Source organism: Anopheles coluzzii, chromosome 2, assembly GCF_943734685.1.
Source record: "Anopheles coluzzii chromosome 2, AcolN3, whole genome shotgun sequence".
Classification (NCBI taxonomy): domain Eukaryota; kingdom Metazoa; phylum Arthropoda; class Insecta; order Diptera; family Culicidae; genus Anopheles; species Anopheles coluzzii.
The window spans coordinates 95,012,656-95,037,167 of NC_064670.1; the positions used below are offsets into that span (position 1 = coordinate 95,012,656).

General features: G+C 45.7%; 1 protein-coding gene across 3 annotated transcripts in view; it reads right to left on the reverse strand.

Annotated features, from left to right (window-relative positions):
- Nucleotides 1-429: 429 nt before the first annotated feature.
- LOC120949620 (neurotactin) overlaps nucleotides 430-24,512 on the reverse strand; it is a 36,651-nt gene continuing 12,568 nt past the window's right edge. For all 3 annotated transcript variants that reach the window (XM_040367030.2, XM_040367031.2, XM_040367032.2), the window contains exons 3-5: nucleotides 19,730-19,965; nucleotides 4,350-5,542; nucleotides 430-3,850 (exon numbers count right to left, since the gene is read on the reverse strand). In XM_040367030.2, coding sequence (XP_040222964.2) covers nucleotides 2,286-3,850; nucleotides 4,350-5,463 — 2,679 coding nt within the window. In that variant the 5' untranslated portion in view covers nucleotides 5,464-5,542; nucleotides 19,730-19,965 and the 3' untranslated portion in view covers nucleotides 430-2,285. The remainder of the gene's footprint in view (nucleotides 3,851-4,349; nucleotides 5,543-19,729; nucleotides 19,966-24,512) is intronic.

A 24,512-nucleotide genomic window follows, 5' to 3' on the forward strand; every position in this document is an offset into this window, starting at 1 on the left:
ACTCAAGTAAATGCAGCAGGATTGTTGTATGTATGTATGTGAGTATTGTTGTTGTTTCGCCACACGGTTTGCAATCGTTTTGCATTAAAATTAATTATAGTTCTAGTGTCTAGTGTGGTGTAACATTTACACGCGAAACACCATTCTGACTCGAGGCTTTAAAGGTTTAAAATTATTTTCTTAGCGTTTGGTAGATTTTATAGACGAAAAAAAAGCAGGGAACACATTGCTAGCTTAGTAGACTGGACGAAATGTTAAAAAGAAGCGAAAAGAAGAAAAAAAAAACAGTACAATGTGTGCAAGGGCTAGCAATTCTTCTTTTAGCATATAAACATATACATATACGCAAGCGATCATCAGTGGAGGATACGAAGGGAAAATTGCGCATGTATTCTCTCTGCCTCCGATTTCAAATGTGGGCCCATAAACTAGAGTACGTACATACACATATATTTATATCGTAATTAAAACCTACCAAATAGAATATAAATTACAACAAATACACGACGGTATAGGATGCTGTCTGTTGCAGTAAAGAAGGGAGGAAAAGGGAGGAGTTTCTTCAGGCTAAAATTACGCTCACTAATACCACCGCTGCCGTCGCTTGCTCTTTTGCTTCCTCTGCACTCTGTTCTGTTCTCTTTTGTTCTAGTTATCTAATCACATTCGGATCGGGTCACCCTCTCATCAAGTATCCTGCCCGATCCGGCACTGATCATCAGTACACTACACATATGTCTCTCTTTCGGCTTTGTTGCGATAGTTTACACAATTTGCTTTGTTTTGTATGTAATGTATGTTTGTTTGTATCCTTTTAACTCCCTCTTTCGAATTATTATATTATTATTATTAGTTCTGATTCAACATCATCGTTCACTATTTGCTACGATCGTCTCCCCCAATGCACAGCTTCTTTTCCACTGTCCTCCGCTTTCAATACACTAGCAAAAAGGGTTTGCGATTTGTTAAAAAATGGGAAATTCTTCTTGGTTCTTTTCAATGCGCGACACGCGCTAGTTGTATAAATTGAACATGTTATTACGTGTTTGTTTTATGCAATATAAATTAAAACAGCCTTTCCCTAGCAGACCGTTACTTCGCTTTCTCTATAAAAAGGCTCGTTTTTGTTGTGTTTTAAGCAATTGTCGAAGCTATGTAAGTGTGTAGGGTGGGGTAGGGTAGGATGATAAAAGGAAACATATTCTAGTACTAGTACCAAAACGAAATAAATTATACTCGAAGCTATAGAGAGAGAAGGGAAACGGAACGAATGTTGCACAGGCTTGTCAAACCTGGTTCGGCGCGCGAAGCGATTGCTCTTATATGCCTAATACAGAGTGTACGAATATAACAGAGCGGAGATTGAGTAGAACATTATTTTAAAAGCGTAATTTGACTGAATTCAATGTTTTGAAAGCTACGAGCAGTAGTTGAAATCTTCCTCGAACGATCGTTGAGTGATCATCGGGAGGTATATGAAAGGTGTGTTCTAATGGATGAGAAGAGTCTGTTGTTGGTGATAGGTGTAACACATCCACGGTTTAGAATACTGTCGCTTACCACAACTAACACAGCTACAACTAATTTCCTTATCAGTGGAACGCCACAAGATATCATATGGGGGGAGAAAAATGTTTTTTATCAAAATTTGCCCGCTTACTGCTTCTTCACTATGTACGCTTTAGCTCATAGGGTTGAGAGGAGAAGGACGCACGTACAAAGTGCGCTATCCTAATGCCCTCGTCAAAGGTGGTAATAGAAAAATGGAATTTCCATCTGCTATCTAGCTGCTACAAAAAAAGAAGCGCTACCTATTAAACACTGTCACGAAAAAAGTGGCAATCCGTTGCGATGAAAACTCGCTCCACGGTACAATTAACCTTCATTTGTTTGAGCTGAATCGGATGCTGGATTGGTGGACCCGCTTTTGGCAAGTAAGTTACTGTAACGCGCGCGCGCCCACCGCAATACTGACGCAGCACCTGGTCTGGTCTCATATGATCTCGACTACTCGATTATTATTATACTTGTATAACTGTATAGTAGTGTATAACTGGTCATCTGGCGTCTCAAAGATTGTATAGAGTTCATAATATCCGCGGGAGTTTCTGTCTTATCTGCGAGCAGAACTGTTCCGTCTCGTACGCTCCAAAAAAAAAAAATTGCCATCCAGTCCGTAGTACAAAAAGACAGCATGACAGTGTAATCTTCCCGCAATTCCGCATTTAGTCGTTGATTCTTTATGTTTTTTGGTCAGCTTACACGCCCCTCAGGTGCCTTTCGCCTTAATCTAACCGTGCGTAACGCGGCACAACATCGTTCTTGATCCAGAACAGGCAGTTGTCGGTGTTGTACGTGGGCAGCGCGTCCTGCCCAATGTCGAGCAGCTTTTTCCGCAGCTCGTGCTTGATCTCACCGTGCGAGACGTAATGGTAGAACAGCTGCTGGATCGCGGATACATACCGCCGCTGCTCGGGCGTCTTCGGCTCGTACCGGCCCAGGATGGCCTGCACGTCCGAGTCGACGTCGGCAATGCCTAGCTCACCGCCCGTCTGCGACACGACGTAGAACTGGGAGCTCTGCAGCTTCTGCGTGATCGTCAGCAGGGGACAGATCGTGCGGATGTCGGACACCATCGCCACCAGCCCTTGGTATGTTGCGTTATACCGACGCAGCGCTTCCTCCGTAAGGCCCAACCGGCCCACCACACTCTCGTTGACGTGGCGCGTCACCAGCTCCGGCGTCCATTCGGTGTACTTCAGGTGCAGCTTCGTGTTGTGCGCTTCGTGCGTCGTCGACCCGATCACGTACCGCACGCTGTTCGACACGTCCGCACTCCACACGTCGGCCGGATGCTGCTGCATAATGTTACCGTCCAGCACCAGCCACTCGTGCCGGGCCGTTGCATTCTCGTCCGCGGCCGGCAGATCCGGGAACGTACGACGCCACACGTCCGGCACCGCGTCCAGAATCTCCTCATCCTCCTTCTCCATCAGACAGTTGCTATCCTCGCAGCGAATCTTGCTCATGTACAGCGCATTCTCCTTCTCCGATTCGGCCAGCGGATTGCCCGGGAAGATGGCGGCACCGGACGAGATCCAGGTGCGGGCAAACAGCTTGCTCGTCTTGTTGGACGAGGCCAGCGCCGTCACGATCGTACCGCCGGCCCGATGTCCGAACAGCGTCACCGACTTGGGATCACCGCCAAAGTGCGGGATGTTCAGCTGAATCCACTTGAGTGCGACGATCAGATCGGTCAGCCCGTAATTGCCCGAGGTCGGTGGGTGAGTGCTCTTCGTGAGCTGCTCGAGCGCGAGAAAACCAAACACATTGAGCCGGAAGTTGGGCCGCACGAAGATGACATCGCGTGCGCGGGCGTAGCGTGTCGATGGGCGCAACTTGCCGGGTGAGTCACCGGTGAACGATTCGGCACCGACCAGCACCACCACTGGCAGCGGATTGTCGTACCGTACGTGCGGTGTGATGACGTCCAGCGTGAGACAGTCCTCGGCACCGTCCACCTTACCGTCGGCGTAGATCTGCCAGCAGACGGGCGTCGAGTTGTGTGCCTTCAGCGTACCGTTCCAGCAGTTTTCGATGCTTTCGATCGGTTGGGCCGCCTTCCAGCGGTTTGGACCGACCGGGGGTACCGCGTACGGGATGCCTCGGAACGCGAACGACCCATCCTCCAGTATGCCCTCGACGCGGCCACAGTTTGTCACGGTTTCGATGTACTTGCCGTCTCGTACGGGCGCGGTGATTGGTTCACTCTTACCCACGAACGTGAAGGCAATGATCAGTGCGACCAGGATCAGGAAGATCACCACACCGGCAATGATGGCGATGTCATCTGCGGGAAAGAAAGAGAGAGTTAAGCTAGGTTTAGTAAAGTGCATCATAAATCTTTCGTAAAGATCCATCCATATGAATTTTCAGTGATGAGTTTATAGAACTTCGAATCTTCAAAGATTTATAATTCATGAATTTCTGATTCTTGTGAAAAACAAATTTAGTGAGGATCATTTGAAAATTCTTCGAATCTTTAATGATAAATGAATTTAAAAGTTTGAGATTCAGATTCAAAGACTCTCTTTGAAGTTTCAATTCATTAATCAGTGTTATTCAACTCTAATTAAGTTATCTCACAGGGGGTTTCACATGATCTGATAAAGTTGGCGTACTTTCTCGACCCCATATGACGTTAGATACATTCAGGTCAAATTATTGATTTGACAGACCATGATATAAGTGCCATAAAGTCCAAAAAGTGTGCCAAAATTCTGAGAACCACAGAAACCCCTGAAATTTTGCTAGATCGCTTGAAGATCACAAGATCTTTGCCAACTTACCAACTGAGCACCGGTAGGACTGCACCCGCTGCAGCAAACTACGCTCCTGTGCGTCCTCCTCCGCTTCGGCCGCCTTATCCTTCACCTCCTTATCGTCCGGCTTCACCAGCGCTTCACCGTCCGTTCCATTCGCTCCCTTCGCATCCACCGTGTCCTTCGTGTCCGCATCCTTCAGCGAATCGTCCAGCGTTTCCATCGACGCCAGACCGGCCCGGTTCTTCGGCGTTTTGCCCAGCTCAATGTCATCGTCGGGTTCGCCGCCTGGCACCGGTTTGAATCGTTTGGGGATGATGCTCGCGAGTGGAACGCGCAGCGCCTCCAGCAATCCCTTCTTCGGTGCCTGTACTTCGGGTTCGTCGCCTTCTGCCGCCGGTTTCTTCTCTTCTGCCGCATCTCCGGCTGCTTCCGCGTCTGCCGGCTTATCCGTTGCTTCGGCCGTCACCTCATCCTTTTCCTCCTCTTCACCAGCCTCCTTGTCCGCAGCGGCTTCTCCGGTCGCGTCCGCCGCGGCCGGTTTCTTGGCGAATGGATTGCGCAGCTTCAGGTTGGCAAAGAACCCACCGGTGCGCTTCGGTTTCTCCTCGCCCGGCTTACCCTCCTCGGCTGCCGCCTTCTCCTTAGCCTCTCCGCCATTCTCACCGCCGTGCTTCTCCAGCAGCTCATTGTCCGCGCCGTCCGCCTCCTTCGGTTTGTCCTTGTTCTTGTTGAAGAAGCCGGGCAGCTTGAACGCACCGGCCGGCACCTTCTTCGGCTTTACCTCGCGCTCCTCCGCCTGCACCTTGTTCGGTTTGTCCGGCTTGCCAGTTTCGGTCGGTTCTTGCTCCGTCGCGGCGGCGTCCTTCTTACCGTCCTTGTCCGCCCCATCTGCTAGTGCCTCCTCCGGTATGTTGATGATTTCCTCCCCATTGGCGACATTCTCACTGCTCGCTGCCTTCGATTGGGGGTTTCCTGCCTGCGCGACGGGCGAACGTTTCGGTTCCGGCTCCGGGAGCAGCTTTTCCGTCTCCTTTGCCTCTACCTCTGGCCCGTCGGCGGTAGGTTGCGGCGTTTCCGGTTTGGTCGTATCGTTTGTCGTTGCCGCCGGTGCGGTTTCCTTCTCGTCGGTTTCACCCATCGTGGCACGCTGCTGCTGCTCTGGTGGCAAGCTTTTGTGCTTTGTCGCTCGTCGCTTGGGTTTAAAGCGTTAACAGACCCTGAGGGTGGAGAAAGAGAAGCAGAAGTAATCTCATTAGTACGATGACACTCTTAAGGGCGGTGCACATCAGACGGGAATGCGTCATAAGTAGGGCGTAGCGAAATCTCATTAATATCCCGCGAACGCGAACCGAACAGCCCTGGGGCGTGATTTTGGAGTGCAATCTCGGTCAAAGATTAGGACCTTATCGGCAGGTGACAGGGACAGAGCCCGGGAGCTTCTTAGCCGGTTTATAAATCGCCAAACGGTTGAAGGAATGGTGCCATAAAACTATACACAGCGTTAGCGATCGTAAAAGTTACGATCCTTGATGGTAGTGAGTTGTTCGGGGAAAATAAAATTAGAATAGCCCGAAGAGATCGGGATGATTGCTTGCGGGCATTGGGTGAGAGAGCATCGCAAAATCATAAACCTTTTTCGCCAGGGGTCGGCAATCTTTTCATACTAAATACTGTTTTTGGCTTACAATGCAACTTTCGAAAAAAATGAGGTAAAGTTTACATTATTTAGGAATGATGTACTTTTTAACGATGTAACGATTAATGATGTAATAATACCATTACCTGCAGACGAAAATGGCTTTTTGCTACTAACAATATTTATTTGCTTTCCTCATTGAATAGCTATGAATTATTTATCAAGTCACAACAAAATTCTTGCACAAACGCTATGCAATATACTTCAACTTTAATTCGGAAATAGGTAAAACTAATACATATATGTTATTTGTAATGATTTTAAGCACAAAATAAAGTCCAACATAATTGACACCGTGATTTAGACGAACCAGAATTTGGACAATTCTTGGGCCTATTTTAATTTTCGAGGAATTTGATCTAATTGCATAATAAATCAAGGTTTTCTTAACTATGATCATAAATATGCAGAAATTAAAAAAAAAACCTCCATAAACATCTCCATTACCAGCTCTTGCGGTCCCTCAGATGTCTAGCTAATCCAGTAATTCATCGTACAATGTGTATAAAGCGTCAACTTATCCCAGGTTTCTTCCCAAAAAAGGTTGCATTGAACCACATTGGCCAGAGGAAGAAGTAATGCAACTTATTGGTCAAAAAAAGAATAAATGAAAAAAATATGCAAAAATCATCGACAATGAATTTAGTCTCCTAACGTTCTATTCCTTTGATCCATGAATATCCCGATTGCCGAGCCCTGTTGCCTGGACGCGACTGCTGCCCGTTGCCTGGACAACAACAGGTGTGTTCCATTAAACGAGTGCTGCCACGGTTTTATAGCCTTTTACGGTCAGTTTCGCGTGCAGCTGACCTCGATCTGTGAGGGTTTTAAGTCTGCCTCAGTCTACCTGGCCTGGCATGTTAGTGGCTGTAAACTCGTTCCGTTCCATTCCTTAGTCTTAATCTATCGATTGCAATTTAAATTCTACTCCTTCCTCCACCACAGCCTGCTGCCGATGCTCCAGATGATTCTGGATGAGCTCTCTTCTCCCGCTGGACCTGATTTCGCGCGATCGGTAAAAAGCTGGGATCACGGCAGTAAAGTGTGCTGCCAGTACGCTGTGATCGAAAGTAGGTAATGCTCGGTGATAATTATTTGCCGCCCCTTGCCGCGAACAATTTCCCGACCTGGCCCCGATTACGGTCCGGTTTATTTTTCCTGGCTCTATACACATATTCTTTACGGGAGTACGGGAGTGCGGGCAAGACGGATGTTTCCCACCTTTTTTATCGATTTCAAACCAGCTGTTGGTGGTGCACCTGAATCGCGCGCGGCGCAGAGTTCCAGAAACGATGAAAATGTGGAAGGAAAAAAAAAAACGCACACACAGCGCTTTCATTCCATCTGATCGCTCAATCTCTCACGATTGAGGCTGCTTTTTTCGCTGCAGCAACCACTTAGCTGCAGATTATGAAATATGCGCACCACGCAGCGTCTGGTGGAAGGTTTTCTTGTGCCTGTTTTTACTGCTGTTTACTGCTTCATTTTGCTGCCAGAGAAAGGAGCAATCTTCAATCGTTTCAGCGCGTCCAATTCCGGTCATTCGGTTAATATGGCAAGCCAATTTACGACGGCTTCATCGGCTTCAACGTTTTGTGCCATCGTCGATTCATTTCTCTCTCTCTCTCTCTCCGTCCAAAGTGTGCAAAATGGGTAAAAAATTGAGCCAAATTTTCCACAGCACGGAAAAAGGCACGGGTCAAGCGTCGGGTGGGGAAAAGCGATCTTTCTAGATGGCACGAAATGGATTGATTTGCTTTTCCCAAGCACACGACCGCAGCGCACGGAAGTGATCTTTTAGACACTGTTTAAAGGGGCAATTTGTTTCTTGCGCGTGATTCGTGAAAGGTTTTACCTTGATCAAAGAAATCAAGTTGAGGATCAGACAACGATACAAAACCTTCCAATTTGTTACAACGAATTACAGCCTAGAGAAAGGCAAATCTCGCACTTGTTCGATAAATTCGTGCCTACGGTCCCGGGGCTCAACCGGGGGTTTTAATTGAAGCAAATCAAGGGCTCGAGGCACTCTTAAATAATGCAACGCACCTAAAACCTAAAAAGCCATCATATGCCGGTACCTTCATGTCTGCGGGGTATAAATTCCAAATTTATTCTAAATATCACACCCCAAACCCACGAGAAAGGCGAAATAAAAACAGATTTATTTATGATCCCATGAACCCTCGCCTACCAAATTGAGCAAATTGTATCAAAAGCTGTGGCTTCTTCGTCGTGGCAGGGCATGGAATGCACATCTCTCCCGTTGGATCCGCTACAGAAGTGGCCAAGCGACCGAGCCAAAGCTATTATGTTTTAATTAAACATCCAATCCCCGAAATAGTGCATCACAGTGGGCTCAGTAGCCTCACGCCCCGAAAGTGTGATCTTGTTGACAAGACCAGTAGTCGTATGCCGGGGTCGTATGCCGCCATGGAAGCTGTATGCCGACAATGGATGTTCAATTACGCAGGCCAACGCTGGGCACCGGAGGACTGAAGAGCCGGACCGTTCAATTAGATTACAATCGGTGCAGCAGAGAGAATGATTCAGTGCAACAGGCTACAAGGCGAGCGCAATTCTCACGGGACCGTACTGTATAGATTGAGCATTTATACCGACGCACAGGGAAGGACATAGACCAAATAGAGACACACCGCCATGGTATGGTGCCTAGTGTCATTTGCATTCCATTTAATTTATGTCGAATGTATCAAAATGGTTCATGTCGACACGATAATTATAATTGAGAATGGTAATTGTTTTAGAAGCGTTTGACGAACGGCATGTACACACATGTTGGCCTCAGGAACTCTGGAACAAGCTTTTTCAGAACATCCAAACACTGAGCAAAAACCTGTTGGTTTGATTCATCCATTAAAACTGAGTCGAAGTTATGATTCATCCCAAAGCAAAATAGGGCTTCAAAAACAAGATTCAGATGTTCTAAGAACCCTCCTCCTCGAGGCGGTTTGTCGGGTTAATCAGCCACAATTGTCCACCGTGTGACTCATGCAAATGTCTTCCCTTTAACGGGTAATTTCTATCTCCGTACTCCACCACACCCGTCGTTCCTCCATAGGGCCTAGGATTTCAATTCGATACTTAACACACAACTTCCCCGAAAGCATCAGCAGCTCAGATGGTCCACTCCAACCCCCGACTGTACGGAGTGTCAAGAAGGGGTTAAATTTGTGGCTATTCTGTTTTGTTTTTGCTTATTTTCATAATGCTCCCCGCAATGCAGAGAGGGCGGCGGCCCGGGGTATTCTAACGCCTCAAAGACTTACAAAAGTAATAAACGAGAAAAGGGAAACACAAAGAGTGCGCCTTTCCACCATAAAAGAAAGGAGGGCAAGCATAGGAGGTTATTCTCGGGGTCGGCGGTGGTGACGATGATGGTGATGTTGACCAAAGTAAACAACATCAAAGTACCACCACATCCACCAGTGGGCTGTATGTCGGGGCTGAACTCTAGCCCGTCTAGCCTTAAGGGCCTATAGAATTCAACCTCATGCGAGGAGAGCGTTTGCTGGGAGTTTGAATAGAGAAACAGGGGGGGAAGAAAGGGTTCTTTTACTAGACATTCATATTTTTTATGACACCTAAATTGTTTTCCCTCTGAAGTAAACTCCCAATATGGAAAAGTTCTCCAGCTCTCACGCAGTAGCATTGGCCTGGACAACTAGTGGGCTAGATTTCAATCGCGAGACCTAGTACAGAGCGAAAGATCTACCAATACTTCTTCAAAAGGTGCTGGAATGATGGTTTAAAAGATCATCAGAGACCCTCTGGGAGATACGATCTACACGGAATGCGGTGGAACTTCCATACGGTGGATCAGATTCAGGTCATAGAATGACCTACCCGAGATCTCGAACGCACGATCATCAGCATAAAAAATCAATTAAACCAATGCATTCTGGCTCCCCGGCGATGTCACGTAATGTGGGGTCGCCTGTTCTCTTAGCATCTTGTTCTTTCTTTTTTACGAAGAAGATGAAACCACAGCATCTAATGCACCATACGCCTTGGTGTAACATTAAAATAGCTAACATCCTGCCGGTGAAGGTAACGTAAGATCAAGTTCCTCTAAAAGAAGGTCCCAACCGGATGGGCACCCATTATGGGTGGACATTTAGAGTCATTTGATGTTTAATTTAGTACAGACCTTTAATCGACATTCGAATCGTCTTCTATTTGATGCTTCCTTTTCGTTCGTCTCTACAGCAGTGAAAGCAGTTGGAGGAATAACTCAAACAATCTCGAAGATGCTAAAGATTGTGCATAGAAATCACCCCCAAAAGGAAGGAAAGAAAGTTCAGCAAGTCAGAGGGGATCCAATTTATGATTTAGAAGAAGTTGCTGGTTCACAAAGCACAGAAAATCCCTCCTATAATCAGTGGTTCCCCTACGCCCTCCAGGGGTCGATGACGATTAGCTTGCGGCTCAAGGAAGGCACTGTGTGTCGGTTGCTCTTTCTACGCTGTGAATCAATACCACGCACACAAGAAACACGACAAAAAAGCGAAAGGACGTTGAACATTGCGTGGTCGTCGTCGGGCTTTCCAAGCATCGAATGGAGGGAAGTTGGGAAATTTATGATCCTTTTTGTTGTTGTTTTCGTCTCCGTACTTCGTCGCGATCTTACGACAGGGGGGGGGGGGGGGGGGGGCTTTACTTATCGAAAGCGAAACTTAACAAACGGTCTTCGAACGAACGTAGGAACATAGAGGGAGAGTGGAGAAACACACATCTTTGTGTGCCGCAAGGGCTCGATCGGATTCGATCAGTTGATCCTTGTGGTGTCGGTTTGCTTCATTTTTGTGTTTTCTCGAAATCTCCGTTTCTCTCAAGAAGCGGATGACTAACAATATGTTCAACTGTATGCGTCGCTCGCTGGATACGCGCACAGGAAAGGATTGTTGACCACGACGCTCTTGTTTGGGTGTGAACTACATAAACAAACAAATGGAAATTTATAGGTCCGTACATGACACCGACGCAATGCGTACGGTTCGTTCGCGGGTGGAAGAAATAGAGAGAAAAGGAAAAAGAAAATGCTGCTGGGATTTTTTTGTCTAAAGGTAAGAGTTTGGGTTGGGTTTTAAGATGAGTTTTTTTTTGTAATATCTGAAACACATGACAACGCAAATGTGTCAAAATGAATTATCCGGTTCGAAGGACCAAATTTGATTGTACCAACCGAACTCTAAAGTTGAAGACATTTTATGCACATTGAAGCGTCCAAATCAAACGAAATAAAATCGTTTGTAACGTTTTTTGTTGTATCTTCCTCAACAAACAAAAAAACCGGAAGATCACACCAAATCGAACTAAGCGTGCAAACCGGAACTACAAGATACATCGATTGTGCTCTTCCGACACAATTCGTTCTCAAAGCTACACACACACACACACACACAGTGATCGTGGTCTTCGTCACGAGAAGCAGGAAATGAAAGTAAACGATGAAATTGGTGACTGTTTCGTTCTCTCGGTTCCCGTATCCGCCGGGTTTTCTCTCTTTTAGATACACTTCCTAAAAAAAGGCCCCCACACGAGCAAACACCTGTGTGTAATGCCAGTTAATAGACAATCGATCGGCAGTGGCGGCGGCGGCAACAATTTAACCACATTACCATAATTGTCACCCTTTCGGGAATGGGAAAACAAATCAAAATTGGGGGGAAATCAAACTCACACCGGAAGGGGTTGCGCAGGCCCGTATTGTAATCAAATTTAATGTTTTTGCTTACACCTTTTCCACTCACCGGGGAGTAGGGCTGCTGACAACAACATAGGGATTAAGGTTCCATCGATCAAAGTAAGGCTCCCGCAATCAGCTGTCCGATCTGTCCGAACAGAACAGAACGCAATCCGCCACAGCTACCCCCCTCACGTGTCGGCTGTACATGGCAAGCAAGCAAACAGAAAAAGCGACACACGCTTAATTAAGTGGGGGACGACCCCATGCCGATCGCTCGTTAGCTTCCGTGGTATAATTTATGTGTCCGACGCCCTCCGTCGAACCTCACCCAGCAGTGGTTTTCTATTTACGCTAACACTGATGATATCTATTGGAGCTGGGGCGAGTCCTCGTGCCATTCGCGTGCGCTCACTTTTCGCTTATCGGGAGGGTTCCCTCCCGACGTCAAAGTGACACGGAGTTACTACGCGTTGGTGGCATTTTTAACCTTAATTACACCCAACTGGCCCCACTGCGGAAGTAAAGTGCTACATAGAGAGAGAGAGAGAGGCGTGCAGTAAAGACTGTACTGCACTTTTTCCCAACAATTACCTCGACATGGGATGGGAGATGCATTCCCGACGAACCGTTGGACCTAAGCTCTAACGAACCGTGCGTGTGTGTGTGTTGACACGTCCATCTGTTACAGTTAGCTTGTCACTTCACGACGATCACTGTACTGGAGCGTTAAAGATTTCCTAGCATTTCCTCACAGAAACTGTTAATTCATACGGAGAAAGAAAGCATCTTTCTACAAACCAGCACCAGCAGTCGGCGCTTGCTAGAGAGCGATAGGAGCTGTTTATTTTCCTTTCTCCATTGTAAATAGTGGCGCGCACGCCACCGCACGTCTTTGACGTCGGAGTGTGAACGGAAACTTAACATCGCACCACCACCAGAACAAGAAGGGCGTCATCTTCTTCATCGGCAAGCTGAGAACAATTCACTTAAGACGTGCACGCAACAAACGAAAACTGGCTCGTAAATAATGCACTCAACTATACAGAGAGCTCCAACTCACATTGCGATTGGACGCAATGGGCAAGACATCTCAATTCACTAGACGTACACACTAACAGAAAATACAAGCCCGGAACAACATACTCGGAGAAGCGTGTCATTTCGAAACCCTTCCAGGAATGCTCTTAACGGACAGCATAGTTTCTACTCTGCCGTAATGTTACTTCCTCACGCATAGATGCGGTGGAGATCGTGCACTATCCCACTGCAGTTCACAACTATGCTAGGAATTCGACAATGACTTCTTCTCCAATATCCGGCCACTCTACTCGGAGCATTATCTAAATGAGACGTTAACGGCACTGTTGTGGTGAGATTTTAACTGCCACCGAGATAGTTTATGGCCGAGGGGGTTGTGTCTAGTTGTGTCTACTTATCTAGGAGCTACACCCAAGCTCCTAGACAAGTTGCGATCAAGTGATCTTAATGATGTCACTGACTTGATTATACCAAACTTCAAGATTTCTTTCAATACTAATCATTATCCTCAAAATATCCCTATGAAATCGAGTGAGTTAACTTCGTCAGTACAGAGTAGTTCTTTATTGAACAATTATTCCCCTTGTTTGTTCAATAGCTCCAGAGAGAGTTATGTCAGGTGCAGCGTAACACAAGAACCTTACTAGGGGGTGCTCACCTATCCAGCACTACCATTGCGTGGCGTCCTGTGCGTGCGTTCTGCGCTCAAGCACGTCTCAATGAAGAACCATCAGGGTTTTTGTAATTGATCCATTGACAAAAAAAAATACGGCAAGGGAAGAGCGCAGGAACGTAAAGTTAACGTGTTTCAGCAGCACACAATCCCTCCTCTTGATAAGCGATTACAACCCAAGGGAGTAGAGGCCCGCACACCTGGAGTTACCGCAAAAAGCCGGGGGGAAAAGAAGGACCGAGAACTGCAAAAGCCTTTTTGCCGGTGGTATTGGCGGGAGGGTCTTCCCCTCCACATCACAATCACTTCCGATTCGGTAAGGTGTAACGCATACCTCACACAAGTGGACGCTTCGAGTGGAGCTAATAAGTCGGCTTTTTTAAGTGAAACTTCATAAAGTGAAGTACTGGCCGTGAAATATGATCCTCGGAGGGGACGAGGGGGGAGAAAAACGTGTGCCGTACGTACTGTACTGTCACCGGTAGCAGGCTGGTAATAGAGTACGTCGTTAGCCAAAAATTCATTGGGGGGCGCTTGTAAGGTTTTGTGCCGTTCCCCGGGCCGTCCTGCCGAGGTCGATACCAATATGTGCGCCGCCATTCGAATGACAAAACGGGACGAGATAACGATACGGCACGAGTTGTGTGTTCTTTTGGAAGGGCAACATGAGCACACAAAGTGAAAGTTTTGCTTTTGGAAACACAGTTTTGGTACGTTCCTTCGTTCTTTCAACAAATTAGATCTCATTAGAAGGCTCTTTTTTCGTGAAGACAGAGGCGTTAGTAGGTGTGAGTGGAGCAAGTGTTGACAGGAAGGAAAACTTTGTCATTTTCTGTTCGAAACTTAAACATCCCCCTCTTAGGAGACTTATCCGCTGGATCTTCGTCGTGTCGGGTAGGCCAAGCGTGGGCACTGAAAAGTAGTGTGAACGATGGGTTCCCGATTTATCAACTCAAATTGTATATGGGTTCTTGGAAACCCAAAACGAAAAAAAACATCTAACAAGCGACTAACACTCTCTCGGAATCGGAAAAAGTGCCACCCCGTAGCGGAATAAAACATTCCCGAAGAAAAGGCTATTTTTGTTTACTGTGAAAGCGTCAGCTGTGCTTGTCAGGGATAGAGGATAGAGTGGGGACAGTTCTCTATGTCACATTGTAAAGGGGCAAATGAGTCTCAACTAGTTCCGGCCGCGTGCTGAGTGAAATCCTGTACTGACAGTTAATTTATTTTGTCCTCGTTCTCAAGACTGTTCAGCTGTTAATTTGAGGCAATTAAGTCGGTAGAACGTTCAATGTTTTTTTAAAGAGAATACAAAGGGCTAAAAAGAGTGTTTTTGGAATACTATTATGGCTGCTCGTGACGATCATTTAGAGGGTAATTAATAATTTTAAACGAATGAGGAAGAAACACAGGTCTGAATGATTTGTATCTGTTCTTTGTATGGCAAAAAGAACATATGTTCATGGCATCGGACGTCACTAATCGTTAAGGTTATGATCGATCTTTTTTTTTAAATGATTATTATTTCAATAAATGCAATAATCCTGACAGTGACAGTGACCTTCAACGGTAGCAAATGCGTTTGAAATGCGATCCTCGTCAGCAGATTTCTGTGTGCATCACTTATCGCATTGCATCAGTTCCAACCCCTTCGGAAGTGTGGTAATCGGATAGCTTTAAATCAAAACATCGTTGAAATCGTGCATAAACAAAACCCCGCGCTTCGTATCACCTTACCAAACGTTCCGAAGATCCATGGGATCTCTTGCTGCATGAACCGCTCGCGGTGACATTGGCAGAGAGGAAGAGTTTTTCCAGACTCATCACAAACTGCTCATCTTCAACTTCACCTTCAAAAGCGAACTGTCTGTTTAAACCTGGTTTAAAGGTCTGGTTTGTGTCATTCTACAATCACCGCCATCAGTTTCTCTCTCTCTCTCTCTTCATTAGACCCCGTAGACATTCCCCAATAGTTACGCGTGTGATATCAAACCCAGAACCGTCCCATGTTGGAAGGGCACGATCGAAGCATCAGTGCAGTGCCTTTGGCAGAGTAAATCCATATGTTTACTTTCTCCCCGCCTTTCTCCCATACTGCACACTCTGGAGATGCAATCCAGTTTGTTGTCCGAGACCGGGCACATGATTCATGGTTACTGCAGTACCGACGCCACACACGCGATGATCACAGCACCCGTCGACAGTAGCCGATTTTTGACTAGCGTCAAATTTATCTCCCTCCAGAGCGACTGCCGCAAAGCGATGCGTACGGCATCTGACCCGCATCAAACATGCTGCTTCCTCTTTTTTTTCGTTGTTAAGAAGAAGTTTGATTCCACATTTCCCCCTCGCATAGACACCGCTCCAAAGACGAGATCAGAGCGTCCGGAGGCGTCGTAAAATAAATCAACTGGCTAAATTCGTCGACAACCGCAGCTCACTCGCATTCAAAGAGACGAGGCGCCGTTGGTTAGTTGCTCCAGCCTTCCAGAAGAAAGGTCCAACGTGACACGGGGGCGCGAGTGAACCAGAAAGAAAAATTGTCCGCTTTACTCTTGCTGCCCGGTAAAGACGCTCCAGCGTAAGGTTCGCCCTGAAGATAGCTTCATTGCCACGGGCTCCAAAGATCGTGTGTCGGTGAGCGGCGGCAGGTCGCTTTAATTTCTGCTGGTGGACAACCGCAGCGTGCAATCAAGTGCAATAAGAAAAGTGAAGACATGTGCAGCCGTAGGAAAGAAAAGAGAAATAAAAGTATATGTATATTGTAATTTATTGCCTGTCGGTCAGTTTTTCAACGAGACGGTGAGGGATATCGGCGAGTTGCCGGTGGAATCGTCTTAACGCAAGCGGAGCGTACATCAAATCTTGCGGTGCAGCGCTTCCGCGCGAGGGATTAATGCCGTCATGTAGTGCGTGCTGTAGCGTGTATGTTGGTAATTGGATTCCTCCTCTCGCACACACACACACCTCTCCCTACACCTAAGAGCACATTACCGCTCGCAGGGGGATTCGTGTAAGGGCTCCAAAGCGACCCCAAAGATTGTCATTGGTTAACACACTGGGGACTGGCTACAGAAAGACATTTATTCCCATTCCATCGGTTGACGGAAGGGCATCGGAACAAGCCGGCTAATGACGCGCCTGATGATGACCGAGCCCTGCAAGTACCCAGGGCAGGGACCGCTGCCGCCGTCACCATCAACGACAATGGTCAATGGCTTCAAGTTCAAGCTGCTACACAGGATTCGTAAATTGAATTTTATTAGCATCAACGTCCATCCACCAAGCAGCATCTTCAGAATCGTCGTTCCCCAGCTCCCCCCGTCTTCTCACTTTCACCTTCGCTTCGTGATTCTTTTGTTGCAAAAATACACAGCCAGAAGGGGATCATTCATTCATTTCCTGTCCCAGAGCAGGCCAGCAGTCCAAAGCATGCGCCTTCTTATGCTGCTCGTCTATGGGATAGCCGTAGCCAGAGGAAAAGGGATTTGCATCCCCGTGACTCGGGTGTGATCGACAACAAAGGAGGCCTCCTGTCCATTATGACGACAATCGGGGCAATCGGGGTTACCGGTGAGGGGGCTATGGCACAAGGGTAGGCAACATACACGCCAGCAAGCATTAATGGAGACGTGCAGACATTTCATCAAAGCATCGGAGAGGCATAAGAGTTCTTTATTTGAGGTTTGCGCCTTTTATGGCCGAGTTGTGGAAAAGTCGACACAAATTGTGATGAGAAGAGAATAGTGATGACTTTTCTTTGATGAATTGCGGGAAGCCAGTTTAAAGTAGAATGACATTTACGGTCCGAATTCAACATTTAAGATGAAGTTTGATCTAGAATTGGTCATATATCTTACACCTTGTGAAAATAGGCATAACATTTAAGAAGAAATTAAATAACTTGCTCCAGCCAATCATTATAGCTCCGCCGATCCAATCATTAGCTCCAGAAAACTTGAGTCAAAATGAGGTTTAGGTACGCGTCCTTTCTTGCAACAACACAGCGTTCAATCTTTTGAGCAATTTGGTCATTCCATATCAAAACATGCCAAAGAACGTTTTATTCTCCAAACGAAATTCTTCACAAGCTGATTTACGTTTCGATAAACGATATAGAATATTTTATTAATTTGATTTAAACCATTTTTTTTTTTTTTTTTTTTTTTTATTCAGGAGTAACGGTCCAAAAAGGCCGTATTGCTTAAAAATTTAAACCATTAATTAAATAATAATTAATTATTTCTTTATACTATTAATCAATACAACGAGCTAGAATAAATGAGCTAATCGAGAAAATAAATCTCAACGTCGTCTACGATGCACAGCCTCAAATCACAAAGCTCATAACTCTTCATTTACTGCTTTACTTTCCCCTTACCACTTTGGATCGAAATTTTTATTACTGCCAAACATTACATGAGTCAGTAAATACAACTGCACCACTACCGATCGGCATATTATGACCCCACGTTGTCCCACGGCAACATAACATCGCCGCACATAGGAGAACATATGTTTCCATTTAAAAGTACCCACGGAACCGTCCGAACCTTGGAATTGGATCGACTTTCTTCCTTTGCTGTCCCTTTGCTGGCACACAACAAATCGGTTTAAATCTCTCGCCCCACCAATCAACGGGCGATCTTTTTGCTTTTTAAATGGAACCGTTGCTTCCATCCCACCCCCCTTACCTCATCTCACCGTACGTTTGGAATAAAACTTCAAATACTCAACCGCAAGCGTGAAAATTCCGTTCAGCAAAACCGGCAGCTCACCATTCCACCGCAAAAGGAAAACGATGACGTTATTAAATGAAGGTTTTGTTCTACACAGTTATAATTTCCTTCTCCGCAGGGTTTTCTCCACGTTCCACGGGAGGGGGTTGATTTTTCAAGCTTCCAACATACTGCTTCCTTCCCGGTAGTGCGTGTGTGCGTGCGTTCGTGCGGGAAGCAACCGAGCGACAAACAAACGCTAGTCGAAGTAAATCATTATAATTATGCTTTTTAATCGTTGTTCGGGGTTTGTTCACATTATGGGAGCGTGTTCATGTACGCGTGTGTGTGTATGTGATGGTTTTCATACAGATTTATGACACCCGAAAATGGTGCTTTATTTTTGTGGGTTTTTTGAACATCTGGATAAAAAAAGGGAAACTTGAGCGTTTAATCTTTTCCCAATCTCTTTGTCGCTTTCTGCAACCTTCCCGAAACAGGGCGGACTCAATTAACATACGAATATAATGGAGAGAAAAGAGCTCTATTCACACTTTCTCACACCTTTCTTTATCGATTGCACCCATCAAGGACACACCGAGTACAAGCATGGGACCCAAATTGCTAGGTAGAGTTGGCCAGAGTTGGCGCACTCTACACTTCATTGGAATCGTTTCAAGATAAAAATCGAAGCTGATTTACTTTTACTACACTGCCTCCATCCATTTTTTTAGTTCTATTTTAACCGAAAGGAACAACACAATTATGCTCGGGGCATACACACACTACGCACGAACGAGTAATTATTCTCCAAACCACTCGACCATCGACCACTTACGCGAGTCGGAGATTTTAACCGGTCCAGTGCAGTGGTGGTACTACACGTGTTCGAGTTCTCGGTCGGTTTGTTACATACTGTTCCCATTTCCCCCGAACGCTTTACAGCCCTCTCTCTCTCTCCCTCTATCTCGCTCACTATGATTTAAATTGTCGTGTACATAATTGATATTTGGGGAGGGTTTGGATACAAAGGGGGCGCACTCCAGTGTGTGAGGAAAGCTATAATCATAGCCGTGGTTCTTCCATCATCAAAGAAGATAAAGCTAAAGGAAAGGGCAGGATAGGGAAATGAGAGAGAGAGAGAGCAGACTCCGAGAGTCAGTTTGTACAATTGAACTTCAACCGTTCATAATGACATGGTTGTGTTTCATAATTTTTAACGAGAAAAGCCCTATTCCTTTATTCGTAGAACAACGATGACCTCGTGCACACACACTGCAGGATCACAACATACCGCCGTCCAGATTTTAGAACCATTTTATGTTCAAACGCAATGTTTTGATCTTGTAACCGGCATACCGAGCGCTCACGTGACGTCGAACACGCTGAGCTACAAATTCCACAAGTGGACATTGTGCTTGCGTACACGCATCGGCCCGTTTGCCGGTTGGTTTGCGCTGCCCGCGCGCTGCTGTGAAGCGGCACAATAATTGTGTTAGGTTCCCTCGCGTTTTAAAAATTACATAAAAGCAACTGACCGCTCGAAAAAAAAGCATAGACACTTACCTGTTGTGTCCGTTACGGGGATGTATATATATATCTCGTTTCGCTAGAACTCTGCCGGATTCACAGTTCGGTTCCGATTCCGGGGACGATAAAAACAAAACGCACAAAAACCGAACCGCTCGCTTTTGCCGGTTTCGCTGGGGCTGGGATGCTTAGAAAAAGGCTGCACTAACCGTCCGGCATCGACCGAAGAAGACTCATCAAAAGGTGAGACCGTAGCCACAGTTTCTCGAGAGCTGTATAAATGGGGCGGAAAGAATAGAGAAAAATATTATTTAATTAGCGCGTGGAATGGAAACGAGAATCGGATTTTAATGCAAATTTCAAACATCACACGCAAAGGTGATCTGGTGGCGACGTGGTGCTTTATGAGAATTTAATGAGTTTGCCGGTAGCATATGTTTAATGTGTGACAGAAGTAGAGCCTGTTGTTTTGGAGGGCAGATAACAATTAATTTAAAATGGAGCAATTTTATTGTACAGTTGTTGTGATTGTTGAAGGCATAATTAAATGTTGATTTTAGAAACAATATTTAGCCCTTCGAGCGTATAAAACGGTCAATTAAAGCAGAGGATGCCGTATAATTGACTGAAGATTGGAACTCCAGCTCATAGGGACATATCATTTAACCCTAAAATATTGGGTAATTATACTACAGGCATATTAAAAAAAGATGAAAATTGAAAAAGTGTGTTCAATAATCGATTTCTCTCGCTTCTACGCTTCTACTGGTATAAATTTATAATAAATTTTAAACCGAGTTTTCATACAATTTTACCATACATATATCTAATCGAAATTCATCCTTTTTTGAATTAGACATACGCTTTCAGTGCTCAAAAACCCCTTCAAACTCTGTTGCTCAAACATACTGGCTGCTAGCAATGTTTGATTGCATGCTCAGAAACAATTTTGGTTGCAAAACAGACACAAAACAAAGCCGAACAACTGTCTGATGAGCTGCAAAGCAATCAAAACAAAACGATATGCAGACTAATTTGTTTGGTAAAAAAAGAGTGTGTCCCCCCCCTTCCCACATGCAGCAAACGAAGCTAGAGCAAATGGCAAACCATTTAGCATTTAGCACCACCACCACCGGCAACTGGAACAACGATTGAAGATTGGAGACGAGCCGGAAACTATATTGCACGACCAAAAGGGAGGAGGAGGAGGAGGAGGAGGAAAGAAAAGTTCGGTCCGTTTCGCTTTCGGACAGCAAAATTGCACATCATCACGCAATAAGAAAGGGCTACAGTGGGGTCTGTAGGGTGAAGTAAAAAAACACACAGTGAGACTTTCGGTAAAGCCGACCTTATATCCGGTAATTTGAAAAAAGCGGGGAGAAAAACGGAAGGGTAGACTAGAACTTTACTTGCTCGAGAGCCCTTCATGTGGGGCGTGGAGCAGCAGCAAACAGAGGGAGAAAGAGACAAAGAGTAAACTGTTTCTTACTGGTGATGGTAACGACGATATGCGCCCGTCGAAAGGTTAGTGAACTAACTCAACCCCAACGGAAAATGGGCTTTTGATATCTATTAAATTTAAAAAAATATGAGACTATAGCTGAAATCGCTCTTTCAAAGGGCAAAATGGTAACAAATCATCTACAAACTATCTGCCCTGATTTCCCTTTATTCGCTCTTACGGTGGATGTGTGTGTGTACCATTTCCAGTTACTTTTTCCTGCTGCACAACAAAGACGATAACCATCTGCAACCAGAAATGGCAAAAAGGTGTGTGCAAGAAGCACCAAACCTCCAAACAAAAGAGGCAATCCTCCTATCTTATCTGCCCTAGTCTCCTACACACCCTGAGCAGTAGTAGCTGCAAGTTTATCCCATTGTTCTACAGCCAACAATTAAGTAATGTTTATCCACACGGCTAAACCTTCACCCCACAGCACAAAGAAACGGTGGGTGTGAATGTGCAGCGTATGACGAAGCTGCACAACCCACCAACGGCGGATAATCTTTCCTCGCTGCTGCTTCGACCGATGCAAAATGCACTTACAAGTTTTCCGCCTTTTTTCCAATCACCGTCTTACACACACACACTCCCGACGCAAAGTTTGGTGCATCGGAAAAGGTTACAATAGCGGCAAATGGGGCTGAGAAACACCCTCCGTTTTCATCCGCCACTTTCCATAGCCACCGTTTTATCGTGTGCGCATCGTGGAAAATCCCGGGAAGCCTGGGGAGCTGGGGTGGAGATTTATTTGTTCCCCTGTTTTCCGTTGCAGTAGCGTTGCAAGTGGCAAGTTGTTCGGTTGTTTATGGACGCTTCTTAAAGCTTCCGTGGCGCGATAACTTCCGGGCGAGTGAAGACTCCCGGCGCAAATGGAAATTCTGTGCTGTAGAAATCGAAGCCTTACAACAACAAACCAAACCGGCCTCCTTCCCAAAAGGAAACAAAGAAGGGCAAATACATCACACCCACTCCTCCACGACCACACAGCACCCTTTTCCTGCACACAAAAAAAAAAGAATGTTTGTTTGCAAGTAAGCACGATAGCGTGCCAATGTCACTTGCTTGCCGCGCTGTCTAGGCGTCCGAATGGAAAGTTAGTAAACAACTAACCGATGGTTGGCACGAAATGAAAAACCCCCTCCAGCTTCAGCTCCCGCTTTTTGGCACACCACACCTGCGAACACAGTTTAATGCGAAATTTGAAGCCTTCACTGTCTGGGCGCAGTCGGTTCACAACCATATCGCAAAATAAACACACACACCAAAAACGAGGGCCAAGTTCAATGTAAAGAGCCTCCCTCGAGTCTCTTCCCTAGTCGGGGTTAGGAGGCGAGCAACAACAAAACGGGTGCGCATGCTGCTTCCTCCTCTCTATCGATCGGAACCGATTTTCACGGACATTACACAAAAGGGGAATTGGGAGAGGGGTTTTTTTTTGCGTTCCGCTGCGCACCGATGCAGTTCGCTTGCAAGCGACGACCCAAGCGTACATACGGTTGCTTGGTGGCTGTGTGCTTGTAATTATGGCCAACACGCCATTACCGGTGAACCACCGGTACACGCCGAGCTGGGCGACATTGTAATGAGTTTCTACGCCTCGAGTGTATGTGTGTGTGTGTTTGTTTGTGAGGAGCGTGACCGTTGCATAAAATGGCGATAAAATAAGCCCAAGCGATGGGTTGGGTTCCATGGGTGCTCCGGTGCTATGCCACCGGAAATCCCACCGATCGGTTGCACACGATAGTGAAATGCAGTTTTCCCCCCAGTGCTGCTCCTACCGGCTGCAGGAGCCGGTTCTGTGCGGGACACACATCCGGTGCGGCAGGCAATGAGGGTAGAGAATGGGCAAAAGGCAAACCTTTTTTTTCTTACACGGTTGGGGAGCATCAAAAGAAGCTTTATTTTTTTGCATCAATAAGTCACTGGGGTGGAGAAGCGTGTACAGGATAATAAAATGAGCCAGCAGAAAGCGCAACGAGGAGAGCGAAGAGCGAAAGAGGACGAAATGGATGGGAAATTGTTGATGGCAAATTGATTGGATTGTTATCGTTGTGTGCACGTGCACGGAAGTGCATTTGTTGCGATGAGTGAGCTATTTTTAGGATGTATAAAAATTATTGAAATTAAAGTGAAGCCAAGTGACTATGCAAATGAGGGCAGAAGTAAAAATGTGCCTTGATTAAATTGATTCCAATTTACACGTATCACGAAAGGTCGTAGCCAGCAGGGGAAAGTAATTAAAAGCCATCGTTTACATCACCGTGAGGTGATTTAATTATTTAAAAATGATCTGTTATGGATGAATTATTAATGTCAGCACTTTTATAACATAGATTTTTGTATTAAATGATCAAATAAACGGGTGAAAGGTCTATCAGTTTCGCAAAATATATATACAAATTTAATTATCCAAAATTTCTATTTTTAAGCACATATTCAGCCTGAATTTATGCAATTTTGCAACATGTTGTGCTTTTTTAAATGTATGGTTTATTAGGTTTTGAAATACTGTAGTTGCATGGGAATTAAATAACGTTAAAAATGTATTTAATTCTAAAAATACTTAAAAACCAAAACATCAAATGCACACATAAACAGCATTATTTAAAACCTTCCAGTGGATTAATGTATGTTTTGTTTAATGATAAATTCTACCCTTAAGACGATTCAATTTAATTGAAGCATTGAAGGCAAATGAGACCAAAGACACAACAGACCAATCGTTTGCTCCACATAGAATGATAAACAGTTTAGTTTCTTGCGCTCCAAAACAACTAGCCATGATAAACTGGGACGGAAGACAACGAAATAACACTCTTCAATGAACCAACACCAACTCCAAAACAATCCTCCACTGCACGAGATTCCGTGTCAGAAAATGTGGAGAGAGAGTAACAAAAAACGAACATAAACATTGAGAACCCTCCCGTTCGACTGTGGCGACGAGACTTTTCCGATGATGTACCCCGAAGAGGCACAGCATTTATGAAAACATCCTTCATCCTCCGTCCACTCACAGACCAAACCATCTCATGGAAAGCACCATACACCATACAGAGCGCGCCCACGAGTTATGTTGCGTGTTGTTAACACTCGTTAGCATATGTTATGATGCGGTGGTGCAGCGCGATCGCGTAAACTCCAGTCCCGTGTGAGGAAGAGGAGATGCTGAGCTGAAGCAAATGCAGTTGAGCACGATGGGAAACGGAGTTTGCTTTACTTTCACACCTTTTCGCTCACACACATCAGGGCGTCCCATGGAAAGGATTCGAACGATCGGGACAACCCCCAAAACTACGTATTATTCCACATTCT